We start from the raw sequence: 18,408 nt of genomic DNA on the forward strand, positions 1-18,408 counted from the left end.
CAGAAACCTGACTTGCAGTCGAAACTTGAATAAATGTTTTTTCCTCGTAGAAGAGTCAAGAGTTCGTGCATATTGGGGAGATTATGTGAGTCTCCAATAGTTGCATCATTGATTGCTTTGTAGTTAACAACCATTCGCTTCTTTCCTCTTCTTTTCTCTGCTTCTTTATTGACAAGAAAGGCAGGGGACATATGAGGGGATTTTGATTCTATAATTAGTCTCATATCAAGTAATTCTTTGATTTGTTTGGAAAATTCTTCTCTATCTTGTAGAGAGTAAACCATAGGTTTTTCTCTAATAACCGTTTTGGGATCAATAAGCTTGATTGAAGCTTTCATCCATCCTTTGGTTTTATTTGGATCAATAGGATTTTCAGAACAAACTTTTTCAAGAAGATCTTCAATCTGTTTGAACCTGGTAGTTTGAATAGAAATAATCCTTTCTTTATTAATCTCTTCATGAGTTATATTAGTACCTGGAATTTGTTTTTCTTTAGATCCTTTTTCTTGAGTTTCAAGAAAACCTGGTTTTCCTTTGCTATAGGCCTCTGTAACCTTTTTTATAATTACCATATCATTATTAAGATGAAAGGCAATTCTATCTATCCATTGTATGAATGGTCCATAGACTTGACAGAAGTTGTTACCAATTATGATATCAATTCCTGAATTTTGTTGGTAAATAGTGGGAACATTGAAATGTTCTCCTGAAAGTTCGAGATTAATATTTCTACAAACTTTATTAATTTTTATGGTTTCACCATTTGCAATAGTGGCACTAATTTCTTTGGGAGCGTTTTCCCAGAGTTCATCCGGAATGATGAATTTGCTTGCAAGACATAAAGATGCACCTGTGTCTACAAAACAATGTACTCTAAATTTTTTATATCCTTTAAAGTTAAGGAAGGCAGAAACATAAATAGAGTTTGGATTAGTAAGATTCATGATAAGGGAATCATCAATCCTCTGGAGGTTTACGCAAAAATGGTTAATCTCCTCCTCCCTGAAAAGCGAGGTATGTATGGGACTAGTCTGAGTCATCCGTTGTTGATTCGTATTCTTCAGTGTCTGATGAAGATTCTGTTTCAACATGATATATAAAAACATGTTGCGTACCATCATACTCTTCTTCAAGAGCTTCATAGCCTCCATTGTTAGCGGTTTGTAAAACCTTGACTTTGTCAGGGTATTTTTTTCTATTTGGACATTCGTTTGCGTAGTGTCCTTCTTCATTGCAGATCCAACACCTACATTTTTTCTTTCCTTGCGGACAAGAAGTAGTTTTCTTAGGTGTTTCTTTTGATGGTTTCTTGAAGTATTTTCCTGGTGAAAATTTTCTTCTTTTCTTTTTCCAAAAAGATTTGTATTTCTTTTTGTTTTTATACTTTTTCTTAGTATAATTTTTCTTTCCAATATCAAAGTTTTTGAAATCAGAGAGAATGCTACAACAATCTTTGCTTATAGTTTTAAGCTTTTGTTGTTTATATCTGTCTTGACAGATTCTATCAATTTCTTCTTTTGCAATTTTTGTTGCGTAAGAAAGACTGGTTTGCTGGATTTCTCCAGTAGCTTCTTTTTTCCATCTGTCTGTACAGGTTTCTCCAATAATTGGAATTTTCATGAGATAAGCAGATATCCATTGCGCATATTCACTTCTCTGTGGAATATCATACAAATATGATTCATACATACATGTGTATTTGTCGAGAAGACTAATATCATGTAACTGGAGTTTAGTCATTGAAACTCTTGCTATGTCAACCTTCTTATTTATGGTGAAGTCTTTATTAGAAATATAATCAAGACCTAAGAAAGTAGTGTATATGACATTTATGAGATTATCAAAAAGATCTGAGCCATGTAGTTCTTCATTCCAATTATTGTTTCTTAGGAATTTCTGCACGATTCCATCAGTTTTGTGTTCTAAAAGTAGTAGAACATTTTTTGCTTTTTCAAATTCATCTGGATTTGTTTGTAAGATTAGTGAAATCTCAGTAACCCATTTTTCTACAACTCTTTCTCTGAGTTTTAAATCTTGGATACAATCAATATTGAGTACATTGATCGTATTGGGTCCTTGGCCACTATTTGGAATTCCATTGTGGACAGGCATTTTGAACTCGTATTTCTTTTTATTGCCTCTTCTTGTGGCTGTATAAGAAGATTCTGCTTCATCATCTTCCATATCTGAATATTCGAACTTAACAGTTTTTGTATTTGTTTTAAAATTATCTTCTTGTTCTGATTCAGTATCGGGTTCATTTATTTTAGTCATTCTAAAATATTGATCAAAAAGTTTGGGTTCTTTTTGATACAATTCTTCACATTCTTCAGTTTCTAAAGATAAAAGCTGAATAAGCTTTTGGTCAGTTTTATCATAATCTTCATATTGAAGGTTAAAGAAATATTTCTCGAGACGTTCAGAGATTGTTTCTTTCATTTTTATTCTTTCTTGAAAATGTTAATTTTCTGGGAATCTTTTGAGCTTCCTAAGTCAGGGTTTCCAATACTAGGATTGGGGGGTGAGTATTTCTTAAGACCTGAATATTTTCCAGGCTTGGTTTTTTGTTCTATGATGGAGATATTCTTAATGTGCTCAAGTATGTCTTTATTACATGGGCAAGAGTCAATCTTTTCAGATAACTCTTTGGTAATGTCTGCAATAATTTTTGCAGATGCTACTTCCAACTGGGTAATGGTTACATATTTATTGAATGTTAAGTCCATGTTTATAATCAGCCCATCAATTTTTTCATTAAGGAGATTGATTGATCTATTGAGCTCGGGTATCGAGGTGGTTGATCTATTGAGCTCGGGTATCGAGGTCATCCTATTAGTTGTTTTAATTGATCATGTATATTAGTGATCTTAATGTTGGTTTCCTTAAGAGTTCCCTCAATATTTGCCTTCTTGGCGACTTCTTCAACAAATTGGTTGTTTTTTAAAGAGCTTTCTAAAAGAATTGAATGTTTGTCAATAGACTGGGTTAACTTGATAGTTAATTTATTTTGTTTTTCAATAACTTCGAAGAATTTTTCAAAATCTTTTTTATCAAGATTGTTTTTAACCATAAAGGCTAAATCGTTTTTAAATTGGTTAAAAGGTATTTTATTTTTTGAAATATCTGTAGAAATATCTTTTGAAATACCAAGATAATGGCTTATTTTTGAAGTTTTTAAAAGACATCTTGCAATGATTTGGTTGAGATTATTGCAATGATTTACGATTGTTTGAACACCAGCTTTACCAGAAGTAGAGAAAACGTATTCTTTCTTTTCAGTATTATCGTCAAGAGTTTTAATTTTGACTGTTTTACCTTTTTTATAGAAATGAGGAAAATCAATTTTATTATTCATTTATAATGTCAGTGATTTGTTTGATATTCTGGCGTAGACTATCAATTTTTAAAGACATGTTTCTTATTAGGTTATTATCTTTTCTCTCCGAGCTTTCTCCTATGTGGAGTGAATCCATAGAAATTCTTGGTCTAAGAGTTTCTCCTAGAGCTTTTTTATTTCTAGCTATATTTAAAACCCAAGAGTTTTCTTGAGGATTTATGTCGCAGAATTGTTTATCTTTGACATGACCTATTTCTGAAAAGACATCATCAAGTTCGATGTACTCGTCTTTCTTATAGTCTATGCTATGGTGACTGTTGGTCAGGGCATATCCTATGAGATATGTTATGGTGAAAGGTTTATCACCTGGACTCATTAGGTCACTTCTTTCAAAGTGATGTATAAAAGATAAGGTTTTATCTATATTTGCAGATTTTAAATCCAGAGCAAACTTTGGATAGACTGAAAACATAAACTTTTGGTAAGCAAGGTTTCCCTTTGCAGCACCTAAGATGCAGTCCTGTCTGTCAGTAATTCTGTTGTCAATTAAGGCCATTTTTATGGGAGAATTTATTCCTGCTTGGAATTGGGATTTTAACAAAATTTTTACAGCTCCGATATGGACCATTCTAATTTTTGATCTAATCTCAACTGGAATACTTTTTAAGTTATTATGTATTTGTTCCTTAGTTAAAAGGGGTAGAAAGACAGCTCCTATTGTATCTTTTATGTCTACGGACATTTCTTTAGTACTAACAAAGTAGAAGATTTCATTTTTCCTTTTAAGGGGATTTAGAATACTAAGTTTAGAAGGAACATTTTTGAAAATGTTTTCTTTCTTTATTTTTAAATCAATTTTCTTAACTCTAGAGAGAAGGTCTTGTTTTATTAAAAGATTTGCATGGAAGCCGTCTTCATCTTCAACATAAGTTAAGATTTGTTTTTCTTCTGAATTATTTTCTTCAGTGTTGTTGAAAATTTCATTATTCATTTTAAGAAAAGCTAACAAGTTAAAATAAACTTTCTGAGTTTTGAAACTAATTTTTTATTTCTATCAAGATGTTCTTGATGTACTTTTTGCTTATGCAGGAGATACATACGTATATTAACCAAGTTTGGTATATATTCGTGAGTATGTTTATTTTGTGCTTGTAGAATTCTGAAATCTATATGCACCAAGTCTTTTTTATTATTGAAAAGTATTTCTTTATGGTGATTTATTTCAATCTCTTTATTATGAATATGTTCAAACTTTACTCTGTAAAGTGTTTTATTATAATGTAATGCCATATTTATCAAGGCTCTGATACCAGTTTACTCTGTAAAGTGTTGTAAGTGACAAATTCCCTTATCATGAATCTTACTAATCCAAACTCTATTTATGTTTCTGCCTTCCTTAACTTTAAAGGATATAAAAAATTTAGAGTACATTGTTTTGTAGACACAGGTGCATCTTTATGTCTTGCAAGCAAATTCATCATTCCGGATGAACTCTGGGAAAACGCTCCCAAAGAAATTAGTGCCACTATTGCAAATGGTGAAACCATAAAAATTAATAAAGTTTGTAGAAATATTAATCTCGAACTTTCAGGAGAACATTTCAATGTTCCCACTATTTACCAACAAAATTCAGGAATTGATATCATAATTGGTAACAACTTCTGTCAAGTCTATGGACCATTCATACAATGGATAGATAGAATTGCCTTTCATCTTAATAATGATATGGTAATTATAAAAAAGGTTACAGAGGCCTATAGCAAAGGAAAACCAGGTTTTCTTGAAACTCAAGAAAAAGGATCTAAAGAAAAACAAATTCCAGGTACTAATATAACTCATGAAGAGATTAATAAAGAAAGGATTATTTCTATTCAAACTACCAGGTTCAAACAGATTGAAGATCTTCTTGAAAAAGTTTGTTCTGAAAATCCTATTGATCCAAATAAAACCAAAGGATGGATGAAAGCTTCAATCAAGCTTATTGATCCCAAAACGGTTATTAGAGAAAAACCTATGGTTTACTCTCTACAAGATAGAGAAGAATTTTCCAAACAAATCAAAGAATTACTTGATATGAGACTAATTATAGAATCAAAATCCCCTCATATGTCCCCTGCCTTTCTTGTCAATAAAGAAGCAGAGAAAAGAAGAGGAAAGAAGCGAATGGTTGTTAACTACAAAGCAATCAATGATGCAACTATTGGAGACTCACATAATCTCCCCAATATGCACGAACTCTTGACTCTTCTACGAGGAAAAAACATTTATTCAAGTTTCGACTGCAAGTCAGGTTTCTGGCAAGTTCTACTTGATGAAGAATCGCAGCTTCTCACTGCCTTCACATGTCCTGATGGACTCTTTCAATGGAAAGTACTACCCTTTGGGCTTAAACAAGCTCCTAGTATTTTTCAAAGACACATGCAGAATGCTCTTCGAGGCCTTGAAGGTTTCTGCACTGTATACGTTGATGACATCATGATCTTCAGCAAAAATGAACAAGAACACTATGTTCATGTCACACAGGTTCTCAGAACTATTTTAAAATATGGTATAATACTTTCAAAAAAGAAAGCTCATCTTTTCAAAACAAAAATCAATTTTTTAGGTTTAGAAATAAATGAAGGTACCCATTGTCCTCAAAAGCATATTCTTGAACATTTACATGATTTTCCAAATGTTTTAGAAGACAAAAAGCAACTACAAAGATTTCTTGGTGTTTTAACTTATGCTGAAACATATATTGAAAAACTTGCAGCCATGAGAAAACCTTTACAGGCAAAATTAAAAAAAGATGTCATTTGGAATTGGTCAAATGCTGATACAGACTACATCAAAAAGATAAAGAAAGTTTTAATCAATTTTCCAAAACTTTATCTTCCAAACATTGAAGACAGTTTAATTATTGAAACTGATGCTTCTGATGAATTTTGGGGAGGTGTTTTAAAAGCTAAAAACCCCAAAAACGAAGAACAAATTTGCAGGTACACCTCCGGAAGTTTCAAAGCAGCTGAGAAAAACTACCATAGTAACGAAAAAGAATTACTCGCTGTAAAAAGAGTTATTACAAAATTCTCTGTATATTTAACACCAGTAAATTTCCTGGTTCGTACAGATAATAAAAATTTTACTTATTTCCTCCGAACTAAGATTGCAGGAGATAACAAATTAGGCCGGCTAATACGTTGGCAAGAGTGGTTTTCACGATATACTTTCACTGTTGAACATCTCGCAGGAAACAAAAACGTACTGGCAGACTGCCTCACCCGTGACTTCAGGTATACCTTACATCATCCATGATCTCACTCGCTCCTCTCGAGCCCTATAAAAGGATATGATCCTCAAGACATATTTCCTCACAAATACTTCACCTACAAAAAGAGAGGGGGAGATTAGAGAAAAAAGTAAACAAAATTTGAGTTTACAAAAATGGAAGACCTCAACACTTTGAGGATGAAGAAACAAATGCTCCTCATAGAGCTATCTGCAATTGAGCAGAAAATCAACTTGTATGAACAAGTAACAACGGTCACCAATGTACCGGAAAGCGAAAGCTCAAAAACAAAGGCTATTCCAGTGCAAACGGCACCTGGTAAAGAATCAACAAATCCGTTGAAAGCTGATGCTTTGCTAAAAAGCATAATAAAGGAGACAGCTACTCCTCTTCCTGATGGAAAAACTAGCTTGTTGGTTGATACCAATCCTTGTACTGAAGGAATCAGTAAAATGACAACTTTGTCACCCATTAACAAATCTGTGCAGGAGTTTACACCAGATTACAAAAAAGCTCTTAACAAAGAAGCTGAAAGATTTTATGTAATCTACAAAGGACCTCATGCCGGTGTTCATACTGACTGGGGAATTACAGAAACATTCTGTAAAGTTGATAAAGTTACTTGCAAAAAATTCAGAAATGAAGCATCTGCAAGATTAAGCCTTGCCACTTATCAAGACGATACAAGCAAGACTAACCAACCACTTCTTCGACCAAAAATTCATAAAGTCAAAGAAGCTCACAGAGACCAAAGGTTTGACGTTCCAAATAACGTTCAACAAATGGTTAACCATCCTGAAATCTCTTTCGAAGACTTCAGAACAATCTGGAAGAAAGCAAGAGCTGCATGCCCAGAAGACCTTGTTCATGAAAAGTTTTTCACTACGGACAAGAAAACAAAAAGTCTGTTCAACTTCCTCGAAGGATCAGATGCAAAATTAGTCTACCAAGCCTTTCAAGCTGGACTAATTGACAATATCTACCCAAGTTGCAACCTTCAAGAACTCATTTTCTTCCCAAGCAACATGGTAGAATCCATTAAAAACTTTCGAAAGAAAGTACTTAAAGCAAAAGATAATCCGATCTACATCAGATGCATCTCTTCACTCCCAGAATGGATTCAAGAATCAACTCTTTCTCCATACCACTTTCTGGAAATTGGTCTTTCTAAAGCCAATAGAGATATTGAACAATCTCAACCAATGGAAGACAAAGATCTACCTTTTACAGAGATTCTTCATCCCAATCGCATCAATGGTTTAAGAAGAATATCAGAAAAAATCATCGAGATTATCTCTGGTTCAAAAAAGAAGATTAATTATACCGACTCGCATTGTATAATTACAAGCTGGAGTTACAACAACACCAGCCAAGAAGATCTTCGTCAAGCCTCCAAGTTTGGCGAAAAATTCATGAACAATAGCATGGAAGTATCCAATGCTACACGCCAACACTTCTGCCGACATGCAGAACAACTTTTTGAAGAACATCTTTGTCACTTTTGCGAAAGCAAAGATTCGGAGACAATGGAGGGACCCCCCTCTGAAGATGACAAATCATCATCATCTTAAAGAAAGATGCTTCACGTGTCAAATGGCCCCAGCCACTCAAATTAATAATGCCTTTCTTCATTATTAGAAGCTTTCTAGCTGTCCACAATAATGTAATCTTTAGTGGATAAAAACGTCATACCTGACATATTAGGCAAGGATCAGACCCTCTCAATGTATCTATAAATTGAGAGTTATGTTTTGTTTTAGGGACATCGCAATAACGAGTGCAAGAAAAAACACTCTCTATCTAGTAAATTCTCAGTTCAATGTCTAGTGAGTAATTCCTCCCTTAGAAGGGGAAAAATGTAAAATATTGTAAGAGTCTTCCCATTTTGGGAACTCTGTTATCAATAAATCTTTGTTTTGTTATTTTTGAGTGTTCATACAATTTAGAGTGATGAAACTTGTAAGTGACAGAGTGTCAGGTCGACGATGATTAACAGTACCACAGGCACCATGCCAACAGGGAAAGCAACCACACAGACCAATGAACGACACAGGCTGGCTTGAATAGTTTCTATCCATGTAAGTATAACACTCACCACATCACAATTACACATTTATTGATACAAGAGTCATCTTTTCACAATTTTTATATTTATTCCCTTCTTTGTTAAAACACAAATTCCGTACACATCCACACACCCAAACTGGTATCAGAGCCTTGATAAATATGGCATTACATTATAATAAAACACTTTACAGAGTAAAGTTTGAACATATTCATAATAAAGAGATTGAAATAAATCACCATAAAGAAATACTTTTCAATAATAAAAAAGACTTGGTGCATATAGATTTCAGAATTCTACAAGCACAAAATAAACATACTCACGAATATATACCAAACTTGGTTAATATACGTATGTATCTCCTGCATAAGCAAAAAGTACATCAAGAACATCTTGATAGAAATAAAAAATTAGTTTCAAAACTCAGAAAGTTTATTTTAACTTGTTAGCTTTTCTTAAAATGAATAATGAAATTTTCAACAACACTGAAGAAAATAATTCAGAAGAAAAACAAATCTTAACTTATGTTGAAGATGAAGACGGCTTCCATGCAAATCTTTTAATAAAACAAGACCTTCTCTCTAGAGTTAAGAAAATTGATTTAAAAATAAAGAAAGAAAACATTTTCAAAAATGTTCCTTCTAAACTTAGTATTCTAAATCCCCTTAAAAGGAAAAATGAAATCTTCTACTTTGTTAGTACTAAAGAAATGTCCGTAGACATAAAAGATACAATAGGAGCTGTCTTTCTACCCCTTTTAACTAAGGAACAAATACATAATAACTTAAAAAGTATTCCAGTTGAGATTAGATCAAAAATTAGAATGGTCCATATCGGAGCTGTAAAAATTTTGTTAAAATCCCAATTCCAAGCAGGAATAAATTCTCCCATAAAAATGGCCTTAATTGACAACAGAATTACTGACAGACAGGACTGCATCTTAGGTGCTGCAAAGGGAAACCTTGCTTACCAAAAGTTTATGTTTTCAGTCTATCCAAAGTTTGCTCTGGATTTAAAATCTGCAAATATAGATAAAACCTTATCTTTTATACATCACTTTGAAAGAAGTGACCTAATGAGTCCAGGTGATAAACCTTTCACCATAACATATCTCATAGGATATGCCCTGACCAACAGTCACCATAGCATAGACTATAAGAAAGACGAGTACATCGAACTTGATGATGTCTTTTCAGAAATAGGTCATGTCAAAGATAAACAATTCTGCGACATAAATCCTCAAGAAAACTCTTGGGTTTTAAATATAGCTAGAAATAAAAAAGCTCTAGGAGAAACTCTTAGACCAAGAATTTCTATGGATTCACTCCACATAGGAGAAAGCTCGGAGAGAAAAGATAATAACCTAATAAGAAACATGTCTTTAAAAATTGATAGTCTACGCCAGAATATCAAACAAATCACTGACATTATAAATGAATAATAAAATTGATTTTCCTCATTTCTATAAAAAAGGTAAAACAGTCAAAATTAAAACTCTTGACGATAATACTGAAAAGAAAGAATACGTTTTCTCTACTTCTGGTAAAGCTGGTGTTCAAACAATCGTAAATCATTGCAATAATCTCAACCAAATCATTGCAAGATGTCTTTTAAAAACTTCAAAAATAAGCCATTATCTTGGTATTTCAAAAGATATTTCTACAGATATTTCAAAAAATAAAATACCTTTTAACCAATTTAAAAACGATTTAGCCTTTATGGTTAAAAACAATCTTGATAAAAAAGATTTTGAAAAATTCTTCGAAGTTATTGAAAAACAAAATAAATTAACTATCAAGTTAACCCAGTCTATTGACAAACATTCAATTCTTTTAGAAAGCTCTTTAAAAAACAACCAATTTGTTGAAGAAGTCGCCAAGAAGGCAAATATTGAGGGAACTCTTAAGGAAACCAACATTAAGATCACTAATATACATGATCAATTAAAACAACTAATAGGATGACCTCGATACCCGAGCTCAATAGATCAACCACCTCGATACCCGAGCTCAATAGATCAATCAATCTCCTTAATGAAAAAATTGATGGGCTGATTATAAACATGGACTTAACATTCAATAAATATGTAACCATTACCCAGTTGGAAGTAGCATCTGCAAAAATTATTGCAGACATTACCAAAGAGTTATCTGAAAAGATTGACTCTTGCCCATGTAATAAAGACATACTTGAGCACATTAAGAATATCTCCATCATAGAACAAAAAACCAAGCCTGGAAAATATTCAGGTCTTAAGAAATACTCACCCCCCAATCCTAGTATTGGAAACCCTGACTTAGGAAGCTCAAAAGATTCCCAGAAAATTAACATTTTCAAGAAAGAATAAAAATGAAAGAAACAATCTCTGAACGTCTCGAGAAATATTTCTTTAACCTTCAATATGAAGATTATGATAAAACTGACCAAAAGCTTATTCAGCTTTTATCTTTAGAAACTGAAGAATGTGAAGAATTGTATCAAAAAGAACCCAAACTTTTTGATCAATATTTTAGAATGACTAAAATAAATGAACCCGATACTGAATCAGAACAAGAAGATAATTTTAAAACAAATACAAAAACTGTTAAGTTCGAATATTCAGATATGGAAGATGATGAAGCAGAATCTTCTTATACAGCCACAAGAAGAGGCAATAAAAAGAAATACGAGTTCAAAATGCCTGTCCACAATGGAATTCCAAATAGTGGCCAAGGACCCAATACGATCAATGTACTCAATATTGATTGTATCCAAGATTTAAAACTCAGAGAAAGAGTTGTAGAAAAATGGGTTACTGAGATTTCACTAATCTTACAAACAAATCCAGATGAATTTGAAAAAGCAAAAAATGTTCTACTACTTTTAGAACACAAAACTGATGGAATCGTGCAGAAATTCCTAAGAAACAATAATTGGAATGAAGAACTACATGGCTCAGATCTTTTTGATAATCTCATAAATGTCATATACACTACTTTCTTAGGTCTTGATTATATTTCTAATAAAGACTTCACCATAAATAAGAAGGTTGACATAGCAAGAGTTTCAATGACTAAACTCCAGTTACATGATATTAGTCTTCTCGACAAATACACATGTATGTATGAATCATATTTGTATGATATTCCACAGAGAAGTGAATATGCGCAATGGATATCTGCTTATCTCATGAAAATTCCAATTATTGGAGAAACCTGTACAGACAGATGGAAAAAAGAAGCTACTGGAGAAATCCAGCAAACCAGTCTTTCTTACGCAACAAAAATTGCAAAAGAAGAAATTGATAGAATCTGTCAAGACAGATATAAACAACAAAAGCTTAAAACTATAAGCAAAGATTGTTGTAGCATTCTCTCTGATTTCAAAAACTTTGATATTGGAAAGAAAAATTATACTAAGAAAAAGTATAAAAACAAAAAGAAATACAAATCTTTTTGGAAAAAGAAAAGAAGAAAATTTTCACCAGGAAAATACTTCAAGAAACCATCAAAAGAAACACCTAAGAAAACTACTTCTTGTCCGCAAGGAAAGAAAAAATGTAGGTGTTGGATCTGCAATGAAGAAGGACACTACGCAAACGAATGTCCAAATAGAAAAAAATACCCTGACAAAGTCAAGGTTTTACAAACCGCTAACAATGGAGGCTATGAAGCTCTTGAAGAAGAGTATGATGGTACGCAACATGTTTTTATATATCATGTTGAAACAGAATCTTCATCAGACACTGAAGAATACGAATCAACAACGGATGACTCAGACTAGTCCCATACATACCTCGCTTTTCAGGGAGGAGGAGATTAACCATTTTTGCGTAAACCTCCAGAGGATTGATGATTCCCTTATCATGAATCTTACTAATCCAAACTCTATTTATGTTTCTGCCTTCCTTAACTTTAAAGGATATAAAAAATTTAGAGTACATTGTTTTGTAGACACAGGTGCATCTTTATGTCTTGCAAGCAAATTCATCATTCCGGATGAACTCTGGGAAAACGCTCCCAAAGAAATTAGTGCCACTATTGCAAATGGTGAAACCATAAAAATTAATAAAGTTTGTAGAAATATTAATCTCGAACTTTCAGGAGAACATTTCAATGTTCCCACTATTTACCAACAAAATTCAGGAATTGATATCATAATTGGTAACAACTTCTGTCAAGTCTATGGACCATTCATACAATGGATAGATAGAATTGCCTTTCATCTTAATAATGATATGGTAATTATAAAAAAGGTTACAGAGGCCTATAGCAAAGGAAAACCAGGTTTTCTTGAAACTCAAGAAAAAGGATCTAAAGAAAAACAAATTCCAGGTACTAATATAACTCATGAAGAGATTAATAAAGAAAGGATTATTTCTATTCAAACTACCAGGTTCAAACAGATTGAAGATCTTCTTGAAAAAGTTTGTTCTGAAAATCCTATTGATCCAAATAAAACCAAAGGATGGATGAAAGCTTCAATCAAGCTTATTGATCCCAAAACGGTTATTAGAGAAAAACCTATGGTTTACTCTCTACAAGATAGAGAAGAATTTGCTTGATAAATATGATGAATTTGATAAACAATTCTGCTTCATCATCTTCCATTTTCAAGAAAAACCTATTGAATATTCGATATTAATCTTCCATATCTGAAAAATGTAAAATATTGTAAGAGTCTTCCCATTTTGGGAACTCTGTTATCAATAAATAGAGTTCCCAAAATGGGAAGACTCTTACAATATTTTACATTTTTCCCCTTCTAAGGGAGGAATTACTCACTAGACATTGAACTGGCTTGAATAGTTTCTATCCATGTAAGTATAACACTCACCACATCACAATTACACATTTATTGATACAAGAGTCATCTTTTCACAATTTTTATATTTATTCCCTTCTTTGTTAAAACACAAATTCCGTACACATCCACACACCCAAACTGATACCAGTTTGGGTGTGTGGATGTGTACGGAATTTGTGTTTTAACAAAGAAGGGAATAAATATAAAAATTGTGAAAAGATGACTCTTGTATCAATAAATGTGTAATTGTGATGTGGTGAGTGTTATACTTACATGGATAGAAACTATTCAAGCCAGCCTGTGTCGTTCATTGGTCTGTGTGGTTGCTTTCCCTGTTGGCATGGTGCCTGTGGTACTGTTAATCATCGTCGACCTGACACTCTGTCACTTACAAGTTTCATCACTCTAAATTGTATGAACACTCAAAAATAACAAAACAAAGATTTATTGATAACAGAGTTCCCAAAATGGGAAGACTCTTACAATATTTTACATTTTTCCCCTTCTAAGGGAGGAATTACTCACTAGACATTGAACTGAGAATTTACTAGATAGAGAGTGTTTTTTCTTGCACTCGTTATTGCGATGTCCCTAAAACAAAACATAACTCTCAATTTATAGATACATTGAGAGGGTCTGATCCTTGCCTAATATGTCAGGTATGACGTTTTTATCCACTAAAGATTACATTATTGTGGACAGCTAGAAAGCTTCTAATAATGAAGAAAGGCATTATTAATTTGAGTGGCTGGGGCCATTTGACACGTGAAGCATCTTTCTTTAAGATGATGATGATTTGTCATCTTCAGAGGGGGGTCCCTCCATTGTCTCCGAATCTTTGCTTTCGCAAAAGTGACAAAGATGTTCTTCAAAAAGTTGTTCTGCATGTCGGCAGAAGTGTTGGCGTGTAGCATTGGATACTTCCATGCTATTGTTCATGAATTTTTCGCCAAACTTGGAGGCTTGACGAAGATCTTCTTGGCTGGTGTTGTTGTAACTCCAGCTTGTAATTATACAATGCGAGTCGGTATAATTAATCTTCTTTTTTGAACCAGAGATAATCTCGATGATTTTTTCTGATATTCTTCTTAAACCATTGATGCGATTGGGATGAAGAATCTCTGTAAAAGGTAGATCTTTGTCTTCCATTGGTTGAGATTGTTCAATATCTCTATTGGCTTTAGAAAGACCAATTTCCAGAAAGTGGTATGGAGAAAGAGTTGATTCTTGAATCCATTCTGGGAGTGAAGAGATGCATCTGATGTAGATCGGATTATCTTTTGCTTTAAGTACTTTCTTTCGAAAGTTTTTAATGGATTCTACCATGTTGCTTGGGAAGAAAATGAGTTCTTGAAGGTTGCAACTTGGGTAGATATTGTCAATTAGTCCAGCTTGAAAGGCTTGGTAGACTAATTTTGCATCTGATCCTTCGAGGAAGTTGAACAGACTTTTTGTTTTCTTGTCCGTAGTGAAAAACTTTTCATGAACAAGGTCTTCTGGGCATGCAGCTCTTGCTTTCTTCCAGATTGTTCTGAAGTCTTCGAAAGAGATTTCAGGATGGTTAACCATTTGTTGAACGTTATTTGGAACGTCAAACCTTTGGTCTCTGTGAGCTTCTTTGACTTTATGAATTTTTGGTCGAAGAAGTGGTTGGTTAGTCTTGCTTGTATCGTCTTGATAAGTGGCAAGGCTTAATCTTGCAGATGCTTCATTTCTGAATTTTTTGCAAGTAACTTTATCAACTTTACAGAATGTTTCTGTAATTCCCCAGTCAGTATGAACACCGGCATGAGGTCCTTTGTAGATTACATAAAATCTTTCAGCTTCTTTGTTAAGAGCTTTTTTGTAATCTGGTGTAAACTCCTGCACAGATTTGTTAATGGGTGACAAAGTTGTCATTTTACTGATTCCTTCAGTACAAGGATTGGTATCAACCAACAAGCTAGTTTTTCCATCAGGAAGAGGAGTAGCTGTCTCCTTTATTATGCTTTTTAGCAAAGCATCAGCTTTCAACGGATTTGTTGATTCTTTACCAGGTGCCGTTTGCACTGGAATAGCCTTTGTTTTTGAGCTTTCGCTTTCCGGTACATTGGTGACCGTTGTTACTTGTTCATACAAGTTGATTTTCTGCTCAATTGCAGATAGCTCTATGAGGAGCATTTGTTTCTTCATCCTCAAAGTGTTGAGGTCTTCCATTTTTGTAAACTCAAATTTTGTTTACTTTTTTCTCTAATCTCCCCCTCTCTTTTTGTAGGTGAAGTATTTGTGAGGAAATATGTCTTGAGGATCATATCCTTTTATAGGGCTCGAGAGGAGCGAGTGAGATCATGGATGATGTAAGGTATACCTGAAGTCACGGGTGAGGCAGTCTGCCAGTACGTTTTTGTTTCCTGCGAGATGTTCAACAGTGAAAGTATATCGTGAAAACCACTCTTGCCAACGTATTAGCCGGCCTAATTTGTTATCTCCTGCAATCTTAGTTCGGAGGAAATAAGTAAAATTTTTATTATCTGTACGAACCAGGAAATTTACTGGTGTTAAATATACAGAGAATTTTGTAATAACTCTTTTTACAGCGAGTAATTCTTTTTCGTTACTATGGTAGTTTTTCTCAGCTGCTTTGAAACTTCCGGAGGTGTACCTGCAAATTTGTTCTTCGTTTTTGGGGTTTTTAGCTTTTAAAACACCTCCCCAAAATTCATCAGAAGCATCAGTTTCAATAATTAAACTGTCTTCAATGTTTGGAAGATAAAGTTTTGGAAAATTGATTAAAACTTTCTTTATCTTTTTGATGTAGTCTGTATCAGCATTTGACCAATTCCAAATGACATCTTTTTTTAATTTTGCCTGTAAAGGTTTTCTCATGGCTGCAAGTTTTTCAATATATGTTTCAGCATAAGTTAAAACACCAAGAAATCTTTGTAGTTGCTTTTTGTCTTCTAAAACATTTGGAAAGTCATGTAAATGTTCAAGAATATGCTTTTGAGGACAATGGGTACCTTCATTTATTTCTAAACCTAAAAAATTGATTTTTGTTTTGAAAAGATGAGCTTTCTTTTTTGAAAGTATTATACCATATTTTAAAATAGTTCTGAGAACCTGTGTGACATGAACATAGTGTTCTAGTTCATTTTTGCTGAAGATCATGATGTCATCAACGTATACAGTGCAGAAACCTTCAAGGCCTCGAAGAGCATTCTGCATGTGTCTTTGAAAAATACTAGGAGCTTGTTTAAGCCCAAAGGGTAGTACTTTCCATTGAAAGAGTCCATCAGGACATGTGAAGGCAGTGAGAAGCTGCGATTCTTCATCAAGTAGAACTTGCCAAAAACCTGACTTGCAGTCGAAACTTGAATAAATGTTTTTTCCTCGTAGAAGAGTCAAGAGTTCGTGCATATTGGGGAGATTATGTGAGTCTCCAATAGTTGCATCATTGATTGCTTTGTAGTTAACAACCATTCGCTTCTTTCCTCTTCTTTTCTCTGCTTCTTTATTGACAAGAAAGGCAGGGGACATATGAGGGGATTTTGATTCTATAATTAGTCTCATATCAAGTAATTCTTTGATTTGTTTGGAAAATTCTTCTCTATCTTGTAGAGAGTAAACCATAGGTTTTTCTCTAATAACCGTTTTGGGATCAATAAGCTTGATTGAAGCTTTCATCCATCCTTTGGTTTTATTTGGATCAATAGGATTTTCAGAACAAACTTTTTCAAGAAGATCTTCAATCTGTTTGAACCTGGTAGTTTGAATAGAAATAATCCTTTCTTTATTAATCTCTTCATGAGTTATATTAGTACCTGGAATTTGTTTTTCTTTAGATCCTTTTTCTTGAGTTTCAAGAAAACCTGGTTTTCCTTTGCTATAGGCCTCTGTAACCTTTTTTATAATTACCATATCATTATTAAGATGAAAGGCAATTCTATCTATCCATTGTATGAATGGTCCATAGACTTGACAGAAGTTGTTACCAATTATGATATCAATTCCTGAATTTTGTTGGTAAATAGTGGGAACATTGAAATGTTCTCCTGAAAGTTCGAGATTAATATTTCTACAAACTTTATTAATTTTTATGGTTTCACCATTTGCAATAGTGGCACTAATTTCTTTGGGAGCGTTTTCCCAGAGTTCATCCGGAATGATGAATTTGCTTGCAAGACATAAAGATGCACCTGTGTCTACAAAACAATGTACTCTAAATTTTTTATATCCTTTAAAGTTAAGGAAGGCAGAAACATAAATAGAGTTTGGATTAGTAAGATTCATGATAAGGGAATCATCAATCCTCTGGAGGTTTACGCAAAAATGGTTAATCTCCTCCTCCCTGAAAAGCGAGGTATGTATGGGACTAGTCTGAGTCATCCGTTGTTGATTCGTATTCTTCAGTGTCTGATGAAGATTCTGTTTCAACATGATATATAAAAACATGTTGCGTACCATCATACTCTTCTTCAAGAGCTTCATAGCCTCCATTGTTAGCGGTTTGTAAAACCTTGACTTTGTCAGGGTATTTTTTTCTATTTGGACATTCGTTTGCGTAGTGTCCTTCTTCATTGCAGATCCAACACCTACATTTTTTCTTTCCTTGCGGACAAGAAGTAGTTTTCTTAGGTGTTTCTTTTGATGGTTTCTTGAAGTATTTTCCTGGTGAAAATTTTCTTCTTTTCTTTTTCCAAAAAGATTTGTATTTCTTTTTGTTTTTATACTTTTTCTTAGTATAATTTTTCTTTCCAATATCAAAGTTTTTGAAATCAGAGAGAATGCTACAACAATCTTTGCTTATAGTTTTAAGCTTTTGTTGTTTATATCTGTCTTGACAGATTCTATCAATTTCTTCTTTTGCAATTTTTGTTGCGTAAGAAAGACTGGTTTGCTGGATTTCTCCAGTAGCTTCTTTTTTCCATCTGTCTGTACAGGTTTCTCCAATAATTGGAATTTTCATGAGAT

The 18,408-nt window shown here is 33.4% G+C and overlaps 1 protein-coding gene across 1 annotated transcript; it reads right to left on the minus strand.

Moving 5' to 3' along the window:
* Positions 1–3,347: 3,347 nt before the first annotated feature.
* On the minus strand, positions 3,348–4,328 carry LOC128132754 (uncharacterized). The gene has a single exon (XM_052769689.1). It carries the CDS (start codon positions 4,326–4,328, stop codon positions 3,348–3,350), a length of 981 nt encoding a protein of 326 aa, XP_052625649.1.
* Positions 4,329–18,408: the final 14,080 nt, after the last annotated feature.

This window comes from Lactuca sativa, chromosome 3 (assembly GCF_002870075.4).
Source record: "Lactuca sativa cultivar Salinas chromosome 3, Lsat_Salinas_v11, whole genome shotgun sequence".
Taxonomy (NCBI): domain Eukaryota; kingdom Viridiplantae; phylum Streptophyta; class Magnoliopsida; order Asterales; family Asteraceae; genus Lactuca; species Lactuca sativa.

What these genes read in the sequence shown, in the direction of transcription:
- LOC128132754 (XM_052769689.1), bottom strand. Translation starts at nt 4,328, where the DNA reads ATGAATAATGAAATTTTCAACAACACTGAAGAAAATAATTCAGAAGAA.